Raw genomic sequence first — 25300 nt, forward strand, 5'->3', positions numbered from 1 at the left:
GGTGTTATGGCGACCACCGGCAACATCCCCGCTTCAATCTGCGGTGCAGCAGGCTGTGCTCTCAGGTAACCTGCCTCTCACTCACACACACCTTGATTAATCCAGCAGTAATGGAGGGTTTAGTGCCGGAGGATGTGTTTGAACCGTGGAAATGTAAAATATTCCCCCGGTCGTGTCTCTTGTTCTCTCTGCTCGGTACAACGTAAATTAACGTTAAACGGTCTCAGGTTAACGTTAATGCCGCGCTAGCATAAATATGTCAAACATTAGCTTCAAATTTAAAAGTATTCTCACATTTTACCCCCCTGATAAAGAAAGGAGTCAGTAATGCGTAGTTACCCGCACTTATCCTCAGTCTTAACATCTCTCATGTCAAGTCTAAGGCGTTTAGTTAACGCTTACTGGACTAACTAGCTCACTAACTAGCTCACTAACTAGCTCACTAACTAGCTAACTAACTAGCTTAAAGTTTGGTTGTTGAGCATGAAGGTTAACCAGGTTGTTAAAATGAAGTTTGCTTCTCCTCTGTAAAGCAAAGCAACTTAAAAGATGAGAGTAACGCGTTTTAGGAGGAACAAACTCAGCTTTAAATAAACCATAATAGAAAATTAGCTTCAATTTAAATCCATTAAAATACAATATAAAGCCTTGTTTTCACATTTAACCACCTTGAAGTCTCTCATGGAGATGATGTGTAATTGATGACTGGGGATATCTGAACAAACTGTTGTTACCAAACCCACTTTATAGACTTTATAGCTTTGTATTATTAGTATTTATTTTGCTGCAAGTGATTTATAGCAACATTAATCCTCAGTAGCTTCTTCAGTTGTGCAAAGATGTGGGAGCCTTTGTTATAAAGCACAGTGTGGTTTTCTTTTCTCTGATTTTTGAATGTCACTGGCTTAACAAAACCAGATGGATGATGGATTTGTGACTGTCTTTGTTGCGCGTAAATATTGTTTTGGCCTCCTGGCCCTGCACAGCTCACATTATTACCAGTCGTGAGTGCTCGGACAACAGTCGGAAAAGGGTCAAGGAATGCTTCCTTTCCTTATGTGGCGCTCAGATCCGCCTGCAGCTAAGTTCCCACACACTTGCTTGTGCCCACATGCTTGTACACTGCGGCGTTGGGCTGTCAACCAAGATTACAGAGTGCAAGTCTGAGTCTGTGTCTTTCTTGTTTTGTTTTTTTTTTCCTCCGCAGAGTGCTGTGAAGAGGGGCGGCTGTCTCACATGTCTGCGTAATTCTGACTATGCTGCTCTTGGTAGTGCTGGGCATCGTTTTTTCTTCCGCCGCGGTCACCGCCGAGAAGGCTGACAACACCGACCACAAACCACCAGCACTGCTGCTGCACCACAGAAGTGTCTCTCTGCCGCCAGAGCACGTACCCTACTTCCTCCACAACAACAAGAGGGTCGCCAAGCAATGCCGCCTGGACCCACTCTGCCCTTTTAAAGTAAGATATGCACTCTTTTAACTTTCCACTGGTCAAAAGTTTTTGTTTTTTTTCAGGGTAGAGCAGTAGCATGTTAGTTCCTCTGAGTTGTGCTGTACTGTGAGGAGAAGTCTTTGTTAGCTGACTGTCTTAAGATTTTGATCATGACCAACATGAGACTGGTTGTTGAGTTTTATTGTCTTTTAGTTTTTGTGTAATATTCTCCCGGCCTTTCGTCTGTGGCGTCCCACCGATGCTCCATACAGCATGAATTAGAAAAAGGTAGAAAAGACGGCTGTGTCAGTCCTCGCAAGGATAAATATTTTTCACACGTCAGGATTTGATGTTTGTCTATAACTGTTAGCTCACATGTGACCTGCTAGGAAAGTGCCAGATGGTTTTAGAGCGTTTTGTTCAGCACTGGAGATGACTGGAGACAGACGAGTTTACTTTACGGTTGCAATTATGACCATCGAAAGAGGAATATTAGAGAAAAGCATGTTTTAGATACTTGCTTTTGTGAAAAGTTATTTTATTTTGACCTAAATTGCAATTTGTTCCATAGTTTTAAACAGATTTTAATCATCAGTGTCCTTTAAAAAGATCAAATTTGATGGTAAACTTGTTTCAAAATTGTACATGAAAGTCCCTCTCTCCCTCTCACTCCTGTTTTTACAACAGGATGCACTGCAGGATCTCTCTGCCTGTTGGGGTTACGAGAAGAACTGTGATCCAGGGAAGCGCTTTAGCTATCCAGTCTGCACCAAAGCTGACTCTGGATGGTACTGTTCCTCACATCCCACTCTAACACACTTCATGCTCTCACTTTGTCCCTCTCAGGGGTGTAATGCAGTTCACATAATGCATTTATAATGAGTCAGTGATGTGTCAGGAGCTCAGTAATCTGAAGTATAACAAATGATAGCAATCTTTTACTCATAGGTATTAAATTTACTGAACAACAGTCTCCATAATTCTTAGTAAAAGTGAACACATTCATATCGTGCATCATTGATGAGCCATAACGGTCTTGGCTTTGCTGATCTGCCTAAATCTGTCAGGGCCCGTTCACTGGAGGCAGCCCAGGAGCTTTTCTGGAAGCAGGCTGATTTTGGCTACGTCAAGGAGCGCCTCTCTGAGCTCAAAACACTGTGCAAGGCCAGCAAGCCAGTAAGTCTGCTCATTTCCTCAGTTCCCACGGACCCAACTGAGTCAACAGGAAGAAACAACAGGTAGAACCAGACGCTGCGTTAAACAACAGCCTGCAGACAATGGACCTGGACATGACAGGAGTGTAGAGAGGCTCTCACAATCTCTAAGATCCACAGTTTATTGATTTAAATACTAAATGTTTTCATTCTTGATATTTTTCCAGGGAGACTCATCATTAAGATGTAGTAGCCAAACTCGCTTCTGTAAGGCAACTAACCTGTACCTGGATTTGCGAAAGCCGCGCAGGAGTCATGAGAGGTCGGTAGATCTGAAAGTGACATGCACGTGGAAAAAAAGCATCACCCCAATGCAGATGACAATGTGTTGAAACTCATCCATGTTTATGCTGCAGATACAAGGAGGACTTCGTCCAGAAGGGCGAGATCGGCGGTCACTGCAGACTGAACCGACACACTCTTGCTGCAGAGGGACAGCACAAGAGCCCCTTGCAATCTTGGTGAGGCAGGACGCACACATCACCACGTATAGTTTAGCCAATGACTTTGGCACGAGCTCCAGGTTCATGGTTATTATTAGACCAAAAACTTTTCCCTGACCGGGAATCGAACCCGGGCCGCGGCGGTGAGAGCGCCGAATCCTAGCCACTAGACCATCAGGGAGTGGAAGATGGGCTTTGTGCTACTCTTTTTGAAATGAATGACATGTGTCCATGGCTACATATGCATAGTTTTGTACATTCTAATGAGATTAATTCATAAAATGTTTGTGTTCTTTGATTTGTGGCTCCATGCATTTAGATATATAAAATTACATGATTTCAGAGTGGATATGTTATCAATATTATTTTAGTTATTAAATAGGACTAAATTTGTGTTGCTTGACCGGAAATCGAACCCCGGCCGCAACGATGAAAACACCAAATCCCACCAATTAAACCACCAGGGAAATGCCCCTGTTGTTTCAACAACTTGAGTTTTAGGTGCAGTGACAAAGACTATCACTAGGTGGCGCTTTTCTCCCTCACTGCACTATGTTGCCAGTAATCTGCTGAGCAGACATCTATAGATATTAATGCCCTGTACCACTTACAGGCGGCATGTTCCATCATTACAGAGTGAACAGTTTGGTCTGAAGGATGCACAGGTCTGCAGACACCTGGTACAGACACACAGGCATGTTGAGTGATCCGTAACAACGGCAGGCAGCAAAGACGAGCCGCTCCCCCCTTTCCCCTTCCTCTACAACATCTCAAATCACTGTTGCTGTGATCATATTTCTGAATCTAGTGGAAAACACGTCGCTGCTTCTTAAACCAGTCCTCAAAGGGGAGGCAGGCAGGAATGTGAGGGGGGAGTTTCTGCTCCATGCGTGTCCTTCTACAGAAAAATGTGAGAGGCTGCTGGGCCAGTGGCACAGTGGACATTAAATTCAAATAACTGTTTCAGTCAAACAACCTTCAACACCACTGAAGGAAATACTCGCTATCATCACTTGAACTGAAGAGCCTGATATTAGGCAGTGAGGTTATAGGCAGTAAGGCTTGTCATGACGCAAGTCGTCAAAGGCTTGAGTTTGATGAAAAAAAAACCTTGTGGATTTAATCATAGTTGCTGAGCTTTGGCCAATGACTTCGGTATGAGCTCTGAGTTTATGGTTAATAAAGTGAGGCATGAACCATGTTCTTTGATGTGTATGTCAGTGTAAATATCCTTTATGTTCACATGGCCTTCTCAAGGCACACAGCCTGATAATGAAACAAGCCAGTATTCAAACAGTGGTCACATAAAGAGTGTATTCCCTGACCGGGAATCGAACCCGGGCCGCGGCGGTGAGAGCGCCGAATCCTAGCCACTAGACCATCAGGGACAGTGATGATATTAGGTTGTCAAATGTCCACCCTCAAAGCATCATAATGAGGTTAGATTTAGCCTTTGAGTTGTCTGTGTTCCTCTATTTGTGAATTGAAAATGGCGTATACACTCTCATATAGTGACACAGGCTGTCAGTAGGTCGATAAACTCCTGTACTACTACTGTGTTGCCAGAAAACTGCTGAACAGGCGTCTGTAGATATTAGGGTCCTGTACCGCTTAGCGTCCAGCCAGGAGAATTCACATTATGTGTCATGCGTACTTTGAGTCACATCCTTAATCACAGAGTGCACAGTGTAGGTAAAATCTGAACGATGAAGTCCTCTGCAGACAGCTGGTTCAGACACACAGGCATGCTGAGTGATCCGTAACAACACCAGGCTGCAAAGAGGAGTAGCTTCCCCCATTCACATCCTAGAGAGACTTGTTGACTGAATGAATTAACGGTCCCTATTGGCACCTTTTGTCATTACAAAGGATCTAACAAACAGCTGGCGCAGTGACCTTCCTTTGAAACTTCAAACAGAACTAATGAAGTCACTCCTCCCCCCAGACCACAGCATATATTTGGTCTCATTTAAATGATTAATTTGTCTACTTATACACTGCATCTCAGGTCGCTGTTGTTATTGTTGATCGTATTTCTGACTATAGATGAAAGCACGTTGTTGTCTCTCTAACCAGTCCTCAAAGAGGAGGCTGGCAGGAATGTGAGCGTGGAGTTTGTGCTCCACCTCTCTGTTTTGTCAGATAAATGCTACACACAGAAGGGCCAGTGGCGCAATGGATAACGCGTCTGACTACGGATCAGAAGATTCTAGGTTCGACTCCTGGCTGGCTCGGAAACATTTTTTCCTTGCATGCAGAGAGACCTGACTGCAATAAACTAGAACACTGTGACCAAATTTGACTTCATATATCAAATTGTGCTTATAATGCATATCTAATTTAACCATTTAAACATTTTTTTTAGTAATTAAACACTTCTGTTTGCTATTACTTAGTAACAGTAATGGTATTACACTAACAGTATTGCAGTAACAGTATTATTATCCTGTTAAGTTGCATAAGTTGTTGTTACGTTGTTAGAATTCAGCCCTTTCTTGGACACTTTACTCCATAAGCCGGCTTTAGACCGACATTGGCTCTGCATGAAAAAGCTGTTGTCTGTGCGATCACAGCCTTACACAGACGACAGCTGGACCCTTCCTAATCTTCTGGATTTGACTCACCACTCAATTCAAATACTCCTGTCTATCATATCTGTGTGTTATATTATTGGAACAGGAAACGCTCCACTGAAGGGCCTGGTATAGTGAATCCTGTGCCTGTTAGTCTTACGTCTGTTTCATCTTGATCATTTACTCTTGCTAGTCCCACCTTTACCTATGTTTGAACAGAAAATGATGGAGCTTGACCTCTTCCCCATCACCACTTGAAATCAGAAACTAGCCTCCCTTAACAGGTTCTTATCGTGTGAGTTAAAGGGCCTGGTGTTGTTTGAACAGTGAGATTCCTGTGTGGTGAATGTTGTGTCTGTCAAGTCCTCAAATGAATTTCATCACATGACTCCTGCCTTTAAGCTGTGCCGTATCAAAGGATGCTTTACAACTGATAGTTACAATATCCAGAAATGTTCTGTAAGTTTGAAATGATGATGGAGTATAGTGTGATAGCCACATCCCTGTTGTGGTTCTCAGAGATGTTTTCCTCCCCTCCTACCTCATATGAATGGTTGTATAAAAGCACTAATGGCTTCACCCAAAATACCACCACATTTTTAGTCACTATAAGGCCTGTTGAAGTTTCCAAGTGAGTGAAATATTGATCACTGCACGGGGCTAGTGGCGTAATGGATAACGCATCTGACTTCGGATCAGAAGATTCTAGGTTCGACTCCTAGCTAGCTCATTTGTAGATTTCTCATTTGCTGACACAGTTGTGCCGTAGAACCTATAATAAACTAGAACAATCAATCATTTCAGTTAGATGTAGGAAAGCCTAGGACAAGTTTATGTTTGGATGCGTTGGATTACTGATCATAGGAAATTATATTGTTCTAATGTTAGATGTGCATCTACCAGGCATGGAACTGCAGAGAAGATGGATATCACAACATCATCTACTGCTTCATGATTTTATTACAGATTGAACATTAGAGACAACATAATCTTGCTCAGGACTTTATTGAAATGATGATGCTGTGCTGGTTTCGTAGGTTTGCTGAGCTGCAGACATACACGGAGCTGGACTTTCATCCCATAGAGGATGGACACTGTGACATCATCATTGAAAAACCCAGTGTTTTCATGAAACTGGATGCTGGTAAGTAACAAAGATTTATGCGAATCAATTTAAAGCCCGACTATCTAAATATTGCTAAAACGTTTTTTTATTATTATACTTTAAAAAAAACTGTGCACTTGCACATACACACATTCAACTTGTTTGAAGCTCGACATTCGATGAGGATATTCTTGCAGTGAATTGATGATTCAAATATGTGTTTAATGTAAATTCTATTAAAACTCTCTGTTAAGGAGAGTTTTCAGGGCCGAGAGCAGAAGGTGAGCACACAGACGCAGACCAAAGGTTGAGCTTCAATTCAGCTGAGTTTATTTTTCGGCTGAGAAGTCGCCACTCATATATACCCAAAATGTCATTCATCATTCACACCACAAAGCAAACCCTTCTTGCTTCACCAGGCCCCTTGATATCAACACCAGACCGAAGCAGAGGCTTGAAACATCAGCAACACATAAATGAATGATCAGAAATACTAACAGTTTGCATCTGCTTGTATAAAGTATGCCCGTTCCTGTACACATATCTATAAATTGATTTGTGAGAGTGTGTGGTCTAACTACTAACACTCACTTAATAATTGTGTGTTTTTCTAATAGGGGTGAACATGTACCACCATTTCTGTGACTTTGTCAATCTCTACATCTCCCAGCACATTAACAACTCCTTCAGCTCGGATATCAACATCATCATGTGGGACACGGTGGGTACCTGACAATTTCCCCTTGCAGCTTCAGTGGGTGGAGAGGGTGCAGCTAATTCTGAACATATAGTTTCTATGTAAAGTTAACCAGCACATACTACACAATCAGGAAAACATAGCTGTAAATTACAATAATTTATTAACTACTTGCTTGCCTCCTTTGCACTTTCTTCCACCCGTACAGACTGTGGTGAAATATTGAATCTATTTTTCTGACTAAGTAAAACACAAAGCAGGATTCCTGCCTCCAGTGAAATAGTTCTTCTAGCTACATAAGGAATAAACACACTTTTATGAAATAAATCAATACAGATTACATTAATTTCATCCTTCTCATAGAAAGAAGAGTCACACTTTGGATCACAGCGATACTAAACATAAAACCTCTCAGAATAAACACAGTAATACTGTAATACACAGTAATATTGAAAGGGTTTTGTGTCCAAGACAAATGAAAAATGTGTCTGAAAACTGAGTTTGGATTTGAGATCGTTTGTCTGCAATGCACCACAGCCACAGTTGTTTTAACTAGTCGGTGGCAGTGTGTGCTTGATGAAGACATCAAGAGGAAACACCAGTTGAAAAACACAAAGCTTTGCTGACAACCTCATCCGGCCCATTGTTCCCCCCACTGTGCACAGAGGGAAAGAGGAAGAGGGAAAGAGAGAAAGAGAAATGGGAGGGAGAGAAAACTGTCAAGGAGAAGGAAAGCAGTGACCTTTCAGCACAAGACTGCACACTGCAGTTCAAACAGTGGCAGACTGCCGGATAATAGTGTGATAATAGATTTGATATAAAACCCAAACTTTAGAGAGATACAACCAGATGACTGACTCTGGCACTGCTTAAGGCTGAAGCTGAATTTAAGTTTATTGGTTTGTTTTTCATTTCAGATGTCACATTAATTCCTTCTCTTTTTTTTTTTATTTACCTCTTTCCCCCAGAGTTTTTATGAGTACGGAGATCTGTTCGGTGAAACATGGAGGGCCTTCTCAGAGTATGGCATCATCCACCTGAAGACATATGACGCCAAAAGAGTAGGTCATTGTACACTTTCTTTCTTCTTTGAAAGCGTTGAACTCATCAAATCACATCAACATGAAAGCCGACGGAAATGAAGCCCACGTTTAAGCACTCAAGTGATCTCCGAGAACAGCAGCTCAGAAAACACCGCGGCAATTTTATATTTATATGTTGCCTAATTGTTCATATACACCCAATCATTGTGGAGCACTTGAAGAAGCCGAATGAGTATGCATGTACAACAGCATGACACAGACACAGACTGATTTCAGTGCCACGCTGCGTGCTTACTTTGTTGATTTATTCATACTTGTCCATAGGTGTGTTTCAGAGATGCCTTCTTCTCTCTCCTCCCAAGAATGAGATATGGCCTGTTTTACAACACACCTCTCGTAAGTTACGCCTCTTGTGCATGTGTGTGTATTTGTGTGCGTGTGTAGCCACTAACCTGATGTACTTTACATACGTATTTGCTTTGAGCAAATTGCAGTGTCTCATACTTTCGATGCCGCCTTGTTTGCGTCTTCATTTATATGTTTTTATCCCACATTTTGTGATAGATTTTTTCCCCATCATTTATCTGCCTCTCCTCCCACACGCACAATGATATCCAGTTTAGTCATAAACATGTAGTTCCGGTCAAATATTTATGCAATGTATTCAAAAAGCTCAGCAAGTGCTTATGTTATTTAAATGATAATTCCAAGGAGATTACTATAAAGATGATGCCATGTAAATATGTGTTGTCCTGTGGTTTCAGCCTTGAGGTGTGAAATATTGATAGGTCAGCCTCAAGCTGATGCTTTTGATTGCCCCTGCAGCACATGTCATGTTTATATTCATGTGCTTACATTTGCAGCGGCAGTGCAGCAGTGTATGTGTGAGATTCTTAGATTTGAGAAATGCATAGGCTCATGTCATATTCTTTCCAGGGAGATTAGGAAATATGTTTACAATTGTGAGATTCCCACTGTGTTACATATTTTTCATCACAACCCGGTGCAGTGCAATGACAAACAGCTTTTTCCCCAAAGCTGCGGACAAGCTGCTGAACCCATAACCCCCCTCCCCCCAAAAGCAACTATCCCGCTCCAAAGTGCAATATACTATATAACCGCTGCTAATGCAACTGCAATAACTGCCAGTGATTATGGTATTTTATCTGACTATGCCTATTTATTAAATGTATTTATTTTCATAGTAAGTGGAGTGTATTGCTGCTGAACATGACTTTTGTTGTGTTTTAATGACAATGAAGTATCTTTCTGTCTAGTGTGGCCAGGTTTGCCATTTCAAAGAGTAGATTATCTAAAAATACACATGTTGTAACTCTTATTGCATGACCATATACAACCTACAACAAAATAATCATTTTAATATAATATTTTGAATTGAATGCAAAGGAATTCTTATGTGAGTGACACTTCCTGTGTTGTGTTGATGGCAGATCTCAGACTGCTACAGTGAAGGGATGTTTAGGGCGTTCTCCCAGCACGTCCTCCATCGACTGAACATCCCACAACATGGGCCAAAGGTAAGAACCACTAATTAACATAACACTTGTTAACATACAGGGGAGGACATGTTTATAATCCAACACAGTTTATTAGTGTAGTAAAGGTGGCAGTGAAACTTACAATGTAAACTACTCTGACACTTACAGAGGTGATGATATCCAGTAATCAAACAGTGGTCCCATAAAGTGTGCATGTGTTCCCTGACCGGGAATCGAACCCGGGCCGCGGCGGTGAGAGCGCCGAATCCTAGCCACTAGACCACCAGGGAACTGTCTGTTAGCTTCAATATTTATTCTGTTCAACATTATTCAGTTTACACTTTGCATCTTCAGTTACAGGGGTTCAAATGAAGCCTTTGTCCTGCTATATGGATGAATTTAATGATGATTCATGTTAGTGGTCAGTCACTCATATCTTAGTCACTGACTAACGTGCACATGCACACTATTATTCCAAATATGACAATATTCTGAATTTGATACAGGTCATGTAAATAGCATATTGTGCTCGGATGTGGGGTATAGGAGGAGATTTTTGGATATTTGTACAGAGTAGTCATAATGTGCATCTCCATTAGGTGTTTTTTACAGCAGCTTGTGACACAGGGCTTCTAGCCTGTTAATGGTCATAACAGTGTTATGTGCATTTATGATTTATGGTTCTTAAGGCAGTGAAACAAGTCAGTAATCAAACAGTGGTCACATAAAGTGTGTGTTCCCTGACCGGGAATCGAACCCGGGCCGCGGCGGTGAGAGCGCCGAATCCTAGCCACTAGACCACCAGGGAGCTGAAAAACTAAACCCACAATCAAAAACCAGAATATAAGACTTGCATGCCAACCGACCACAGCATGTATGTGACACTGCTGCTATCACTCATGCTATTTTGGTTTGTGTGCTCTGTCCATTCACTTCAATGGATATTCTGTTCAACACAAGATTATCAATATTACAGCAATATGTTCAATTCCGCAAAATGCCTGTTTGGATGATGAGTAAAGAGGACCGTCAGTATCTAGTAACCATAGTAACTGTAGTCACACTTTCTTTATCAGTTTAGACGTCAAAACAATATTAAATGTAAGGGTGAAAAAACATTTGAAACTGACTATCATAGTTTCCTGCCCTCTGTTTGATAAATGCTGGTATAAGTTCTAGCATCAGTCTGAACAGGAGTAAGTACATGGGGGTAAGACATGTAGTAACAGATTACTGAAGGCCTACTGAAGTCATCTGCTTTGTCCAGTGTCATTGTCTGTCCTCATGTAGACATAAAAGACCCCACCTGGACCTGACCCGGAGTATACAACTCTCCTTGCAAGCGTTTGTGGTGCAGTAATTTCTGCAACAGCTCCCTGGTGGTCTAGTGGCTAGGATTCGGCGCTCTCACCGCCGCGGCCCGGGTTCGATTCCCGGTCAGGGAATGCCCTTTACAAACATTTTCTATCTATTATTCGGTTTTCCTCTCAGACTCTAGTGTCGTTGAGCGTGTTTGCAATTTTACTTCTTTGGTAGTGGATTACAAGGATTACATTCAATTTTAAATGAAGCATTCAACATACTCATTGTTCCGTTGGTAAGCTCTTAAGAAGTATTGCCTTGAAGATTATGCTTTTGTTCAGTGGGCTGAACATGAAATGGGCATGTCAGACTCTGACTCTCCCGTGGTGTTTATGAGCGTCAGGCATCACTCAGCCAGATAAAAACAAACCCAAAGAATGGTTCAGCTTGGACAGGTAAAAACAAACCCCAACCTCCAACCAGATTACTTTTATTTATGTTATTTTAAGCCACTCTCTAGAAAAACAAGCTCAGGGTCTCGGCCTGCATGGCTCCAGAAAGCTGTTATACGGCACATACTGGACTTCTTCTGTGCTCTGATTTGTCTATTTCAGCCGAGTGAGTATTACGTTCCTCTACTGGTATTGATGAAAGACTGACAGATTTCACACAGGAGTCTTATGAATCTTGCTGTTATTCAAATGAAAAAATCAAACTGTGATTTCCATTTAATTTTTTATGTGATTTGATGAAAAATTATGATGTAATTCAAATACAAAAGCCCAGCTTGCATCTTCACTTCCAACATTAGGTCGTGCTTTGCCTGCCAATTGAAAAATTAAAAAAGTAAAATTTTGTGATGCATTATCACCCATAGAAAGTAAAACTTATTGTACATCATTCGCTCACTTATTCAATATAAATTTGACTGTCGCTAACCCTAACCCTGCAAACTGAATTGTGTTTAACAGGATAAATATTGTGTGGAACAGAATAACCAGTGACAAGAGTATACAGTTCCCTGGTGGTCTAGTGGCTAGGATTCGGCGCTCTCACCGCCGCGGCCCGGGTTCGATTCCCGGTCAGGGAACACACCAACACTTTATGTGACCAATGTTTGATTACTGGCTCATTTCATTAACAGTCTGTGTGCCGTGAGAAGGCCATGAAAACAGGAGACAAACACATGATGCTTGTTAAGTGTTTATTTCTTTACAGTGCTGCAGAACTGACCGTTAACAGGGAAGAGGCCCAGTGTCACAAGCTGCTGTAAAAAACACCTACATACTCTGTACAAATGTCTCCCACCTGAATAATATCTGCACACCCCACATCTCAACCCCACGTCCATATAGCAGGACAAAGCCCTCATTTGATCCCATGTAACTGAAAATGCAAACTGAAAACTGAATAGTGTTGAAAAGAAGAAATATTGTGTCGAACAGAATAACCATTGAAGTTAATGGACAGCTCCCTGGTGGTCTAGTGGCTAGGATTCGGCGCTCTCACCGCCGCGGCCCGGGTTCGATTCCCGGTCAGGGAACACTGTTTTTCACATTTGTTTTTAAACCATGGTTACTGAAGTTCAGATCACAGGTCAATAAGATGCTGACCTGTTGATCTGTGTTTTTGGTGTCCTGCACCTCATAATCTCTCCAGAATCTAAATACACTTTGTGTGCTTTGTTTGAATACCTTGCAGTTCCACTTCGCTTGTTAGACATTGGAGTAGTTTATTTTCGTTTATTCATACATACATGTTCTTGGTGGTGTAAGCCAGTGATTCCCAATCGGGGGCGCTTCTTAGGTTGCTGGGGGGTATGTAGAAAAATTTATGAGTAGCTCAGCGAAAAAATAGAAATTACAATGTGATGGAAAAAAAAAATAGAAAACACAGTCAGCACTAATATATGGACACTATTTGTGAATTTTTTAGCAAGCAAGAAGAAAAAATTGAAACAGAGAGCTGAAGGTAAAAATGGTTGAATTGGACACATAAAGTAACAGCTAGATGGTTGAAATGATTATATGAACCAAACTATCCTTAACACTGGCTGTTTATGGAAACATATGGTGACAGTATTCACATCGATATCATTAATGGTTTATGATTCAAATCAACACTGTAAAAAAGCACAACAGATAACAAGGTGGCTTTCATTATCTTGAAAAATTCCATGTTCAAAGAATGACAACAAAGAATGATGATCATGTTTTGTAAAAGCACCAGAAGTGCTGGATCAGCAGACACTGCTTGCAAGTTTGCCGATTTGGTGTCGTTTAACACACGTACCAAAATAGCACGAGTGACAGGAGCAACTGGCAAAACAGAAGTGACAACAGCAGTGTGACATACATGCTGTGATCGATTACTCATCTCAGGTTACAAGTCTTTGCAACTTCAAATCACTGCGTTGAAAAATGATCAGCAGTTATATAGTTGAATGTACTTTCAGGCTCGTTAAGTTATAGATGTAAAAAAAGATCTCTCTTCATCCTTTCATTCAAGACTCAACTCTTGGCATACAAGTCATATACTCTGGTTTTTGATTGTGGGTTCAGTTCTCCAGCTCCCTGGTGGTCTAGTGGTTAGGATTCGGCGCTCTCACCGCCGCGGCCAGGGTTCGATTCCCGGTCAGGGAACACTGTTGTTTTCCTGATCTGTGTGACAAAAACATGAACGCCTTTCTCCTGGCGTCTCTGCACTCTGACTTTTTTTATCGACTCCTCACTCCCTCTTGCACCTCTTACTCGCTGATTCCTACTTATATCAATACTTCTCCATTTGTGACCATAAACCTAAATGCATCGAGGTTGAATATCTTGCAATTGACTCTGACGTCTACAACACTTAGTGGTCCAACATGCACAGCAGAGGGAAATGTTTAGGAACAGCTGTCGTATTCAGGATTTTCTTTTTACTATTGTAGGACATTTTATTCCTTGTGACAGAAAACGACACAAACCAAAAGAAGAACACCCCAACTGTGTTCCTGTTTGACGTTTTTGATAACAAAGCAAAATTGTTGATTCTGCTTAGACAACAGAATTAATAATTTCTTCTCAGGCTTCAGTCAGACACTAAATCTATAGCCATCTTGGATTGTTAAGACTTTTTGCAGCTTAGTAACATTTTAGAAATGTATTTTTTCTTTAAAGTGAGCAGTGAATATCAGTTTGCAGTAGAAAGTTTTTTTTTTAATTGCTCAGTTCGCCTACTGTAAAAAAAAAAAAAAAAGTGCATCATGTTAGGTTCAGGGGAAGCCACCAGTGAAGTTTTAGACCTGTGTACGCACTCCTGTCAGGAAAAGCTTTTAGAAATATTGTTTTGTATGATAATCTGAAACACTTGGAAGCTGCAGACGGACCAACAGGATGCTGCTTTTTGAAGCCGTTGTCCCATATTGCATTTATATTCCCATACCCAGTTGAGTGGTGTCTAATTTGGCGGATTTCGTCTCATGTGACACAGTCGTGTTGTAATGCTCTGGGCTCTGTGCCACAACTGAGTGTTATGTCTTCCAAGCATGTGTTTTTTGGGTGTGGACTATTGAGCTTGGAAAGTTGTTCTCTTCTTTCACCGATCAGGCTTTCCTCGCAATTTTTAAGCCAAGATCATGTTGTTGTTACAGTAAACTTTGCATTGCATATGCGATGGAGAGCCAAGTCACTGGGACTCACTACAACCAGACTTCACCCGCCATCTCATTACTATGATAAACAAGGGAAAAGGGCTCCTCTCTGATATGAGTAGCCTTGTAGTTTTAGTACATGCATAAGTACAATACATGCACGCACATTTACATACTATCACAGCCATGCACTTACCTTGTGTTCATCTCCTGCATCTACAACTCTGCAGCCCTCCTCACAGGTGTTTTATGATCCCAGATTTGAAGTGCATGACTGTATCTTTATGACCAGCAAAGGCCAATAACTTCTTCTTTCCTGTGGAGCAGCTCATTGGGTATTCATGGCCCTCACTGGAAATATGCTAAGAGGCTTTTCAACAAGACACGGGGCTGCTAGCGATAGTGGGCCCGGCGACTGAATGAGAGGTCTTCTCGGCCCTGACCCTCTCCCCAGCTCCTCCTTTCATCCCTAGATTAATGGCACAGCCAAAGACTCACCGCTGCTCTCCTCTATTGTGTCCTATTCATCCGCCTCTGCCACCCCTCATCCCCTATCTCTCCCTCGTCATAATTTGCTCTGGTCTGCTCTTCCACAGAATGCCATCTTTTTCAGTCCTTTTTAGAAATTGAAAGAAAGAAATTAGCTCTGTGTTGAATGATAAATGTTCACTGGTTGCACGTTAGGTGTTTCGCTGAAGTTTGGCTTATTCATTAAAGTCAAACTGTTCAGATTGTAAGCTGCTGTCAGTTTCATTACTCTGATGTAAGAACATTTATTCCCATGTTACAAATGTTGATACCTTAAAAAAGACTAAATTCTCCCTCAGAACACAAGGTGGCAGTAGAAGAATATAGAAGCATCTTAGTACACACACTGTATTAACTAGTACAACCACATCAGAAAAGAAAACCTGTGATTCTACTTTTCATGTGATGTGATTATAGCCAACTTATCCTTCCCCTGCGCTGTATAAAGGAGAGTTTTTAAGTAGAGCCTTTTTAGTTAGTTTGAATGAGCATCATGTTTTTCCCAGCAGCCTATCTTTTCTGTCCTTGGCTGATTGATTATTGGGTGCATTGCTGTTTTTAGGAGGGGCGTGTTCGTGTCACCCTGCTGGCTCGCAGCACAGAATACAGAAGGATATTAAACCAAGCTGAGGTGAGTCCAACGCTTCTCTTCTGTCTCTTACTTTCTTGCACTTGCTGCCTCCTTCTCCTTTCTCTGTTGTCTTTCCCCTTCCCTCTTTCTCTTCCTTCACTATATACAACTCTGCCACTCCCTCAGCTCCTTTCCCACCATTGATTTACTGCCCACCTCTGTTAAGGGCCTATTTAAAATCTTATTTGTTATAAACAGTACAAGTAAAAAACGCTTGTGATTTATATGGTCACTGCCCGTATTTGTTTGCTATCCCATTGATCAGAGAACACGCCTCTCTGTTGTTGTTACAGCTGGTAAATGCCCTCAAGACTGTGCCTTTACTGGAGGTCAGTGTGGTGGACTACAAATACAAGTGAGTTATAAAGTGCATGGCACATTACTATTCGGCGCTGCTTAGCATTGGCTAAGGATGTAACCGCGCTGTATAGGAATAAAGAGAGTGTTTAGCTTTTAAGTGGTGTAATAGTGACAGTGTTTACACAATGAAGATGATTGATGTGTGACTCCTGTCTGTCTCTCAGGGATGTCCCCTTCCTGGTGCAGTTGAGGATCACCCACAACTCTGACATCTTTATAGGGATGCACGGGGCAGGTCTCACACACCTCCTCTTCCTCCCGGACTGGGCTGTCATCTTTGAGCTGTGAGTGACACCCTTTGTCTGCATGTGAGTGATAGACAGAAAACGACAGAGAGGGGAGCAGGGAGAGCGACAAGTTTGGCAGCGTCGTGCGCCCAAAGTGCCCCTCAGACACTTTGTGTATGACTGTGAAAAACTGTCTAATTAACCAGGCTTTCATCACACCTGGCTACCCTGGGTAGAGGAGCTGATTGGAATGTGTGTGCGTGAATGAATGAGCATGTATGGGAGTCTTTTGTGTGCATTTGGGTGAGTGACAGAGCGAGAACCACGGTGTGTATACAGAGAGAGAGCGAGAGGGGGGAGAAAGATGGAACAAGAAAGAGTGAAAGTGAGGCAGACCGAGGAGAGCAAGAGATAAAGTGTCTGCATCTGTCCCTCCCAGATATAATTGTCAGGATGAGAGCTGCTATCGAGATTTGGCTCGGCTGCGGGGCATTCGATACGTGACTTGGCAGAAAATGGACAAAGTGCTCCCACAGGACAAGGTAGGGGAAACTCCCGAACCAGCCATTAACTCAGAGGCACCTCCGCACGAGCTTTCTCGGTTCATCTCACATTCTCCCACATAAACACACTCACACTCTCATGCACATATTTAATTAGGTGCAATTACAGGCCCAGCAGTACAAATGAACAGACTTAATTTCTCATTTATTCCATCTCTCTGTCACCTAAACGCAAGGACACCCGGACAACACAAACAAACACGTTCCGACGCTCTGTGTTTCCCCATACTTTATATTGCCTTTTAATTTCTACACTTTCCTTCATCACTTCTCTCAGGGTCACCATCCCACCCTCGGGGACCATCCGAAGTTTACCAACTACTCCTTTGATGTGGGGGAGTTCATGCGCCTCGTGCTGGAGGCAGCTGATTACGTCACACACCATCCCAAATGGCAGCGTCGTACCCCTCATGATGAACTCTAGAGTCTGTGAGTGTGGGAGGCAGATATCTGGCTGCTGACGAACTTTTAACACGAACCTGCCATTTATTGTGAACTGAGGACCTGTCCACATTAGCAGATTGTTCTATTGCCTCATCCACCAGTGGATATTAGTGGTCTGGTATGATGTGTCTCCTCCTGTCTGCTGCTGTGATAAGTTGGGAGAGTGAAAGCAGTATGGCGGACAGGCTCGGGGGTTGAAAAGCTTCCACCAGCTCTATTAGCGTCAAATCAGTTAAAGGACGAGGCGCGTGCAGTTGAAGCAGCTGGAGAGCGATTCGATGAGTCCTATGTTTCTTCATTACCGCCACCGCGTCTACTTCATTCCACGCCGACAAAGTTAGCTAATGAGCAGCTGTTACGGCGTCTCTTCACACGCGACATCTTGTCACATTTGATCAGAGTCACCTTGATGCAAGCCTCTTCAGAGCTGTTGACAATCACACCAGAGTTTCTGAGCACACCCAGAATGCAGCAGACTAATATGACGTGCAGTACTATCGTGGCGGACTCATACATAACGTGGCAGACCTGGACTGGTTTTGCAGTTATTTTGACATGTGAATTCATGCGGTTTTAAGTTATGCTCCTCACAAACACTAATAACTCTTAAAATAAGAGACAGAGGGTAAGTGAAACACTCCTACTGCCAAGAGGTATTTTATTTTACACCAGTATTAGCATTTGTATGTGTGCAAATACAGTAATACTTTTACACACTATAATAGTAATTGCTGTGAAACATGTAGTGCTGTGCTTAAGTCTTAGGCAGGTGTGAAGAAATGCTGTAAAGTAAGAATGCTTGATTGTTTATTTGTGTCAATTAACAAAATGCAAAGTGAGCGAACAGAAGAAAAATCTAAATCAAACCAATATTTGGTGTGACCACCCTTTGCCTTCAAAAGAGCATCAGTTCTTCTAGGAACACTTGAGCAAAGTCAGGTGTTTTGTACGATCATGTTTAGGTGTGTGATTAACCAGTTATACCAAACCGGGCAACGTTGAGGACGCAGTGGTCACATTATTAGACACATTATGCTTATTTCCCTTCGAAATCAGAAGATGTCCAGCAGCCATCAGCTCAGAACCAGCAGAAACCAGAGGGACCAGGTACACCCATCTACTGTCCCGAGAAGTCTGGCCTGATGTGGTCCTCATGGAAGAATTATGGCCAAAAAGCCTCTGACATGAAAACATGGCTGAGCGACTCAATATGCACGAAAAGGCAGCAGATGCTCAAGCTGATGAGTCCACGTTAGAATTTGATTGTAGCAGAAGGCAGTTTGTTCGCTGAAGGGCTGGAGAGCAGAACAGTGACGAGTGTCTGCAGGCAGCAGTGAAGCTGGTGGAAGTTCCTTATAAGTTTGGGGCTGCACTTCTGCAAAAGGAGTTGAGGATTAATGGTGTCTTATATGTCTTAGATACTTATAGATCATGCATCACCATCAGGGAAGCGTCTGATTGGCCCCAAATTTATTCTGCAGCAGGACAACGACCCCAAACAGACAGCCAGTGTCTATAGGAACTATGTTCAGTGTAAAGAAGAACAAGGAGTTCTGGAAGTGATGCTGTGCCCCCCCACAGAGCCCAGATCTCAACATCATCCAGTCTGTCTGGGATCACTTGAAGAGCGAGAAGGATCTGAGGCAGCCGACATCCTCAGAAGATCTGTGGTAAGTTCTCCAACCTACCTGCTGAGTTCCTTCAAAAACTGCAAGTGTACCTGGAAGGATTTAAGCTGTCTTGAAGGCAAAGGGCGCTCACAACAAATACTGATTTGATTTAAACTTTTCTTCTCTTTGCTCACTTTGCTTCTCACCTTTTTCTTCACACCTGCCTAAAACCTTTGGCTCGGTACTGTACATTCAAGTATTTTAACAGAATTCAACACTCCAGTGTTTCATGCAACATAATGGAAATAATGTTGCTGTTGTCAGTTAAACATCAAAAATATCTGACAGGCTTTTAAAATCTACCTTTTATTTTTGCTTCTTTATTTACAGTTTACATTCATAACGTTTATTTAAAAGGCCTTCTGTCTTGTTAGTTTGATGAAACATGCCATTGATACATTGATATTGATGTCTATTTTTGTTATTGGGTCCTTTTTATATTCTACCAAAGGAAAAACCTTGTCAGTGTGGTCAAATGATGAAGGTGCTGCTGTTGTCTCTTACTTTTGTTTTAAAAAAACACTTTTGAATGCTGTTAGTTTGATGTACAGTAAATTGGTCTGACGTGTGAGCACAATTTGCATGCAGTCTGATGCAAAGCACGCGAGTATTTTTGAGATATCAGAAGACCATTTCGACGTCTCTTGTCCTCTCTGTGAGCTTGATGTTTTATTTATCCATGAAACCGCGTTGGACTCTGTCAGACCTTTTTGGTCGGGGCTCTGCTTGACTTGTAGGCGATTTCATATTCAAAAGCCGTGTGGTATTTTGAAATAAATAATTCTAAAAAAATGCTGAAGCATGCCGCCCTGTCTGTGCCGGCCATACAGGCATCAGAGACTTAATTCATCTTAATTTAATCAATCATCTTCTGAAGTCTGACCTTGGAGAGGAAAAACTGAAGCCTGTGTGTTGTGGGATCTCGCTGATACCAAACAGCCATTTGCTGTGGATTTCATTACTTTAGCCAGTTTGGGTCTAAGGAGGGAAAGGGCTCCTCGCGAAAGGGCACCGGTTCAGTTTTTACTGTCACTGCAATAAATCTGGATGACCTCAAAAAGTTAGGAGTGTCGCGGCTCGGCCACACGGGGGCAGTATGACACCACACATGAGGCCAAAGCGTCACCCTGCGCTGTGTGATCGTCCCTGACAGGCCTGCTCCAAACAGTGCAGGGTCTGAGGACAATTTATTCACAAATATATCCAATGGGTCATAAGGAGACGACGCTAGTTGGAGCGGATTTAGCTCCAGCATTACAAGTTTGCTGTCAGCAGTGGTGGTCCTGCTGCGCTCTTTGCGGATGTTGTGTCTGAACTTTCTGAGTATTGACAGACACCGGGCCTGTCTGGGATGGACACTATTTATGGCCCTGCTCGGGTTACTGCCGGTGGCCTCGTAAAGAAACGAAGAATATCTGTGCATGAGGAAGGAGGAGGAGGAGGAGGAGGAGAGGGGGGGATCAAAAACAGAGGAACCAAGATGGCTGTTCTCATTAACCTTCATAACCTTCAAATCGATGAGCGCGTCCTGGTTTTTTAGCGCAAAACCTGCTCACTGGGTGGATCCTAAACGACGCACTTAAGCAGACCCAGCTGACCTTTTAACTTTAAGCATAAAAGTATGCAAAAGCCTCAAGCACACATTCCTCTGTGCGTGGCGTGGCCGTTGTGCGCGCACAGTGTGACCTTTTACTTCACTGGCCACCAGGGCGCAGCGTGTGCGCACTTGTGTTATTAGTGATGACGCTGGCACCCTCTCCATCACCTATAATCACCGAACAGGCCTCACATTCACCGCCCAGAGCTCCTCAGCAGACATGTTTGGGTGGCCTCGTTTAATCGTGCCATAAGAGTTCGCGCGTTTTTCCTCCAGAAATGATGTATTACTTTGCTCTGCCGCCTTTAAAAGGCCTCCTGCAATGAAGAAACGCGCTTTAGACGCGTCTGGATAAGAGAGCAGAGGTTTAATCACTGGCAGTAAAGTCCTCAGATCACGTCTGAGTCGTAATTCACACTTCAGAATTGTTTTTTGTAAAGCTCGACACACCTTACTGGCTGTTTTGTCTGACTCTTAGTGTCCTATTTAACTTTGTCTGACACTTCCACTGTTACAGACACCACCGCAGTAGTATTCTGAGCTTTCTGCTCCATTATTTACACAACTGCAGCAAATATTGACTTTATTTCTCCAATTATTGCCTAAAACTGATCTTACAGCCATTTTTCTCTGTGTTTTACAAAGTGACCATTAGCATAATCTAATTTCTCTCAAAAGACAAACATTTCTCTCTACTCAGACAAATCAATCACAATCTTCTCATCTTACCTTGGCCACTTTTCCAGACGCACCCCCCCCCCCCCCCCAACACACACACACACACACACACACACACTAGGAAAACTGTCTTTCAGAGGAATTAATGTGGGAATATCGATTATGTGCAGATATTTCCTTAATGTTTTTCTCCCCCGGGTGATGAATACTGGGGGAGTGATGCCCCTATGAGATCCTATAACCCCACTCCTTTGATACACGACACCCCAAGAGGACGCCAGCCTCACCTTTCCCCCAGCATGTAAGGATGCTTCTGCAACCTTTAACTCGCCGCTCCTGCTTCAGAGTGAAGCGGATACACGCAGTCAAACATGTTAAGAAGACCGATGGCTCTGCAGCAGCAGCCGGACATGTAATGGGGAAGCAAATTAAATTTCACAGCTCACACTTTTCTAAGTCCGTGTTTACGTCACATGATGTGGGTTTCCTCTGATGCTATCTGGCCCCTGTGAGGAGGGATAGATGAGATAAGTGCTACGGGCTGTTGCATCCATTAGTTGCCTCACTTTGAGATAAAAGGCCCTCCATCCCCAGTGTGACGCACGGGTCCAGCACTGTAGACGCAACCACTCACCGGTGTAGACAGGATATATTGTGTTTTATCAACTTTCTGCTATTCGCTTACACTTTGCACAGTTAAGACACTTTCCGTCTCTTTCGCCTGCAAACTGGATTAGCTGGCTGTCAGCAGAGAGGAAAGCACGGTGACAGGACAGGCTGGAGCTGTCCGGCGTCCTGGATTTACATGCAGCGCGTCTGGCTCTCTGTCCACGGTGCTGGAAGTAGGACTTTAACTTCAATTCAACGTTTTTATCTGCATCCTGCAACTGCAGGGCTGCATGTACCTGAGCCCACATCAATGACTAATCTCTTCTCAGTCAGACAGTCAGACAGATCGATTTGTAATAGATCCAAGCCTAATTAATCGGTTGAAAATATCACGCACCACTTTCTCGCTCATGCACAGTTAGCAAAATGCCCATAAGGGGCCGAGGACACTGCCAGACTGTGTTAGAGTTTGCTTTGAAGATAAATGCCCGTGCTCTCTCTCTTTTTTTTTTTTTTTGTAGTCCTGACATCCATTACCTCTCGTGGCACATGGGTCCTTTTTTTTTTTTTTGTGCTTAGATAAGTTAAAAGGCACACGTCTCTGAAGTACTCCCAGCAGAAATGCCTCCACTGCCACAGGGCTCGCCGCGCGGCCCGGCACTGCTGGCAACAACAGGAAAACAAGGAAGACATCTGAATGTATCGGATACTCCTCACCTTGGGTCGTTAGCAGACATCGACCTCCTCCAAGTCTTAACGACTGCAAATACAGCGCAAAGCAATCAATCGCCATCAACACACTAGAATATTCTGGGGATGGAATAATTGATAGGCTGTCTCCTGGTGCGTAACGGAGAGGCGGTGGTGATTAAATTCTGTTTAACATCTCGGTGGGGGGGGGGGGTGGAGGGGTAGGTATGTGGTGGTGGTGGTGGTGGGGGGGGGGGGGTATCCGCGCATATAGCCGAGTATTGATATCCAGACACCATCTGTAACGTGATCGAAGTGTGGAGGCGAGGTGGACTATTATGTGATGATGAGGGGTCATGGACTCGAGCACCTGTCAGTCAGTCAGGAACAGTGACACCCATCAGGCCCCCTCCTCAAACACACACACACACACACAGCTTACACACTCTTAAGTGAAAACTGAAGTGTGAGATGTGACTTCCAGACGGTGATTATTAGGCAAACCCTAAACTTTGGCAGAATATGTTTCTGACAACTTTAAACGGTGGGTGAGCAGCTGTAACCTGCACCCAAACTAACTCCATCTGTTGGCTTTAAAATCATCGTTCCTCCTATAACAAAACATTCTATTCTGCAGTTTGGATAATGGATGTTTTTCCTGACACGTCTTAAGACTCATTAGCCATTCAAGATGAACTCTTTGCGGTGTAAGAATGGCTGTCATGTCTCCCATTTCTCCTTGGACATAGTGGCACAGGATGCCCCCACCGCCTTCTCCCTCTCCCTCTCCCTCTCCCTCTCCCCACCCCAACAGTCCAGGCTACTTGTAAACTACATGACATCAGTGAGGAAGAGGGGGTGTACTTGGGAGCTGGTGAACTGGGCGGGCGCTGTTGCACGTGTTCTGAATGGGGAAGACGGACTCGCATCGCATTTCTCGTGTCCAATCGATCCCCGGTCGGGAGGAGCGACGGGAGCGCAACTATCACTCCTGCATCACTATACCATCACTCTCATCAGCATCTCTCCGGCGGCTGTAACGCCTCCATGTGACAGTCGTGCGCAGGGGGATGAACTTGTGTGAAGTGTTCGCCAGAAACAGCAGCCCGGCGTCTCTTTGGGGGAATTACGCACTTTTTATGACTTTCTCCTCAGTGTGGCTTCGAGATGGGACGCGGCGAGATCGTGGCGGGTTGGACCACGGCGCTACTGCGTGAGCCGTGTTTTCTCACCCGGCTCCGGAGGGCTCGTACTCTGGCGTGGCAGTAGCCCCCCTCCCTCACCCCCTCCCTCACCCCTGCTTCCCCGTGCTTGTGTGTGCGCGGGCTCCGGGAACTGGACAAGAGGCTCTAAAGGATTGCCCCGTTTAGTGGAAACCAAAACCGGTGGAGTTGGGAGCTGAGAGTGGCAGAGCGCTCTACTACCTCACCTTTACAGTCCCCTGTGATCATGCCGTCGAGTTTATAGATTTGGGTAAGGTGGTGTTTATATTTAAATTCAATTAGCATAAATTGGCATTTTAATCCCCTGTTTCTGTTCATGGCGCGCGGTCAATAGGCTGATAATGGGGTCAGGCGGGGACTTTGGCTGTGGGAGATGTGGGACATTTTCTCCGTGGGCAGCGGGGAGAGAAGGGGTGGCGACTGGCTGACTGACTCACTAAACGACTGAGCGAGCCTGAAAGCAACTTTGATGTTCTTTTGCCGAGCGCGCGGCGGACCCGTTTTGCCGAGGGACGATTTCTTAAAAGAACTGCGGGATTTCCAACGAAAACCTCCCCGTGATCTCCAAGTGATTCCCTCTCGGCGCGTGATTTCCATGCGTAAAAACGGGACGCGCGACGAGCCGATTCCGCTGACCGTGTGTAGCGCGTGCAGTCGGTGCGGGCAGGGAAGATTGAGGTGAGATTGATGCAGTGTTTCACCACTGAGAGGTTAAATAAGCGATCGGGCTGGAGCTCGGCGCTGCTTAGTGCCTATTGAGTGATCCGTGAGGCTGATCCGCTGACCGGGCTCTTTTCACGCGCCCTCTAATCGCTTTGCATGGATTCGTGATCGGCTGGGAAAAGAGAGGGGAGCGCGCGGAGCTCAGACATATGGGAGAGAAATGAGGTGCCGCCGGGTTCTCCGGGCAGATTGCGCACGGAGGCAGGGAGGTGTGTTGCAGATCCTAATGGGCGCACTCCATTGGGCGCACACACTCTCCCCCCTCTCTCTCTCTCTTTTTCATGCGCACTCACACAAACTGAGGGGGGAAAATTACTTGGTGCATGTTAATGGGCGCAGTAATGAGACCCAACCCCTATCGTGTTGTAATTGTTAGTCATCCTTGTCTCCACCCCTCCCTCTCCCACCCCCTCCTTC

General features: G+C 43.8%; 1 protein-coding gene and 10 non-coding genes across 11 annotated transcripts; 7 read left to right on the forward strand and 4 right to left on the reverse strand.

The window, feature by feature from the left end:
* Positions 1-1256: 1256 nt before the first annotated feature.
* Positions 1257-18336, forward strand: eogt (EGF domain-specific O-linked N-acetylglucosamine (GlcNAc) transferase). The gene is made up of 15 exons (XM_070848441.1): positions 1257-1460; positions 2121-2221; positions 2501-2609; positions 2815-2909; positions 3004-3108; positions 6701-6807; positions 7386-7489; positions 8434-8526; positions 8833-8904; positions 9960-10046; positions 16031-16099; positions 16393-16454; positions 16624-16743; positions 17126-17228; positions 17527-18336. Exons 1-15 carry the CDS (start codon positions 1257-1259, stop codon positions 17671-17673), a joined length of 1578 nt encoding a protein of 525 aa, XP_070704542.1. The 3' UTR covers positions 17674-18336.
* trnae-cuc (transfer RNA glutamic acid (anticodon CUC)) lies at positions 3200-3271 on the reverse strand. Its single transcript has one exon. It is a non-coding gene; the product is annotated as a tRNA-Glu (tRNA).
* Positions 4407-4478, reverse strand: trnae-cuc (transfer RNA glutamic acid (anticodon CUC)). The gene has a single exon. It is a non-coding gene; the product is annotated as a tRNA-Glu (tRNA).
* On the forward strand, positions 5252-5324 carry trnar-acg (transfer RNA arginine (anticodon ACG)). The gene has a single exon. It is a non-coding gene; the product is annotated as a tRNA-Arg (tRNA).
* On the forward strand, positions 6321-6393 carry trnar-ucg (transfer RNA arginine (anticodon UCG)). Its single transcript has one exon. It is a non-coding gene; the product is annotated as a tRNA-Arg (tRNA).
* On the reverse strand, positions 10226-10297 carry trnae-cuc (transfer RNA glutamic acid (anticodon CUC)). The gene has a single exon. It is a non-coding gene; the product is annotated as a tRNA-Glu (tRNA).
* Positions 10744-10815, reverse strand: trnae-cuc (transfer RNA glutamic acid (anticodon CUC)). Its single transcript has one exon. It is a non-coding gene; the product is annotated as a tRNA-Glu (tRNA).
* trnae-cuc (transfer RNA glutamic acid (anticodon CUC)) lies at positions 11381-11452 on the forward strand. The gene has a single exon. It is a non-coding gene; the product is annotated as a tRNA-Glu (tRNA).
* Positions 12328-12399, forward strand: trnae-cuc (transfer RNA glutamic acid (anticodon CUC)). Its single transcript has one exon. It is a non-coding gene; the product is annotated as a tRNA-Glu (tRNA).
* trnae-cuc (transfer RNA glutamic acid (anticodon CUC)) lies at positions 12781-12852 on the forward strand. The gene has a single exon. It is a non-coding gene; the product is annotated as a tRNA-Glu (tRNA).
* Positions 13880-13951, forward strand: trnae-cuc (transfer RNA glutamic acid (anticodon CUC)). Its single transcript has one exon. It is a non-coding gene; the product is annotated as a tRNA-Glu (tRNA).
* Positions 18337-25300: the final 6964 nt, after the last annotated feature.

This window comes from Pempheris klunzingeri, chromosome 2 (assembly GCF_042242105.1).
Source record: "Pempheris klunzingeri isolate RE-2024b chromosome 2, fPemKlu1.hap1, whole genome shotgun sequence".
Taxonomy (NCBI): Eukaryota; Metazoa; Chordata; class Actinopteri; order Acropomatiformes; family Pempheridae; genus Pempheris; species Pempheris klunzingeri.

Coding starts and splice junctions, on each gene's coding strand:
- eogt (XM_070848441.1), top strand. CDS start 1,257: ATGCTGCTCTTGGTAGTGCTGGGCATCGTTTTTTCTTCCGCCGCGGTC. Junction 3,109..6,700: donor AAGAGCCCCTTGCAATCTTG/GTGAGGCAGGAC, acceptor CTGGTTTCGTAG/GTTTGCTGAGCTGCAGACAT. Junction 16,100..16,392: donor GGATATTAAACCAAGCTGAG/GTGAGTCCAACG, acceptor TTGTTGTTACAG/CTGGTAAATGCCCTCAAGAC.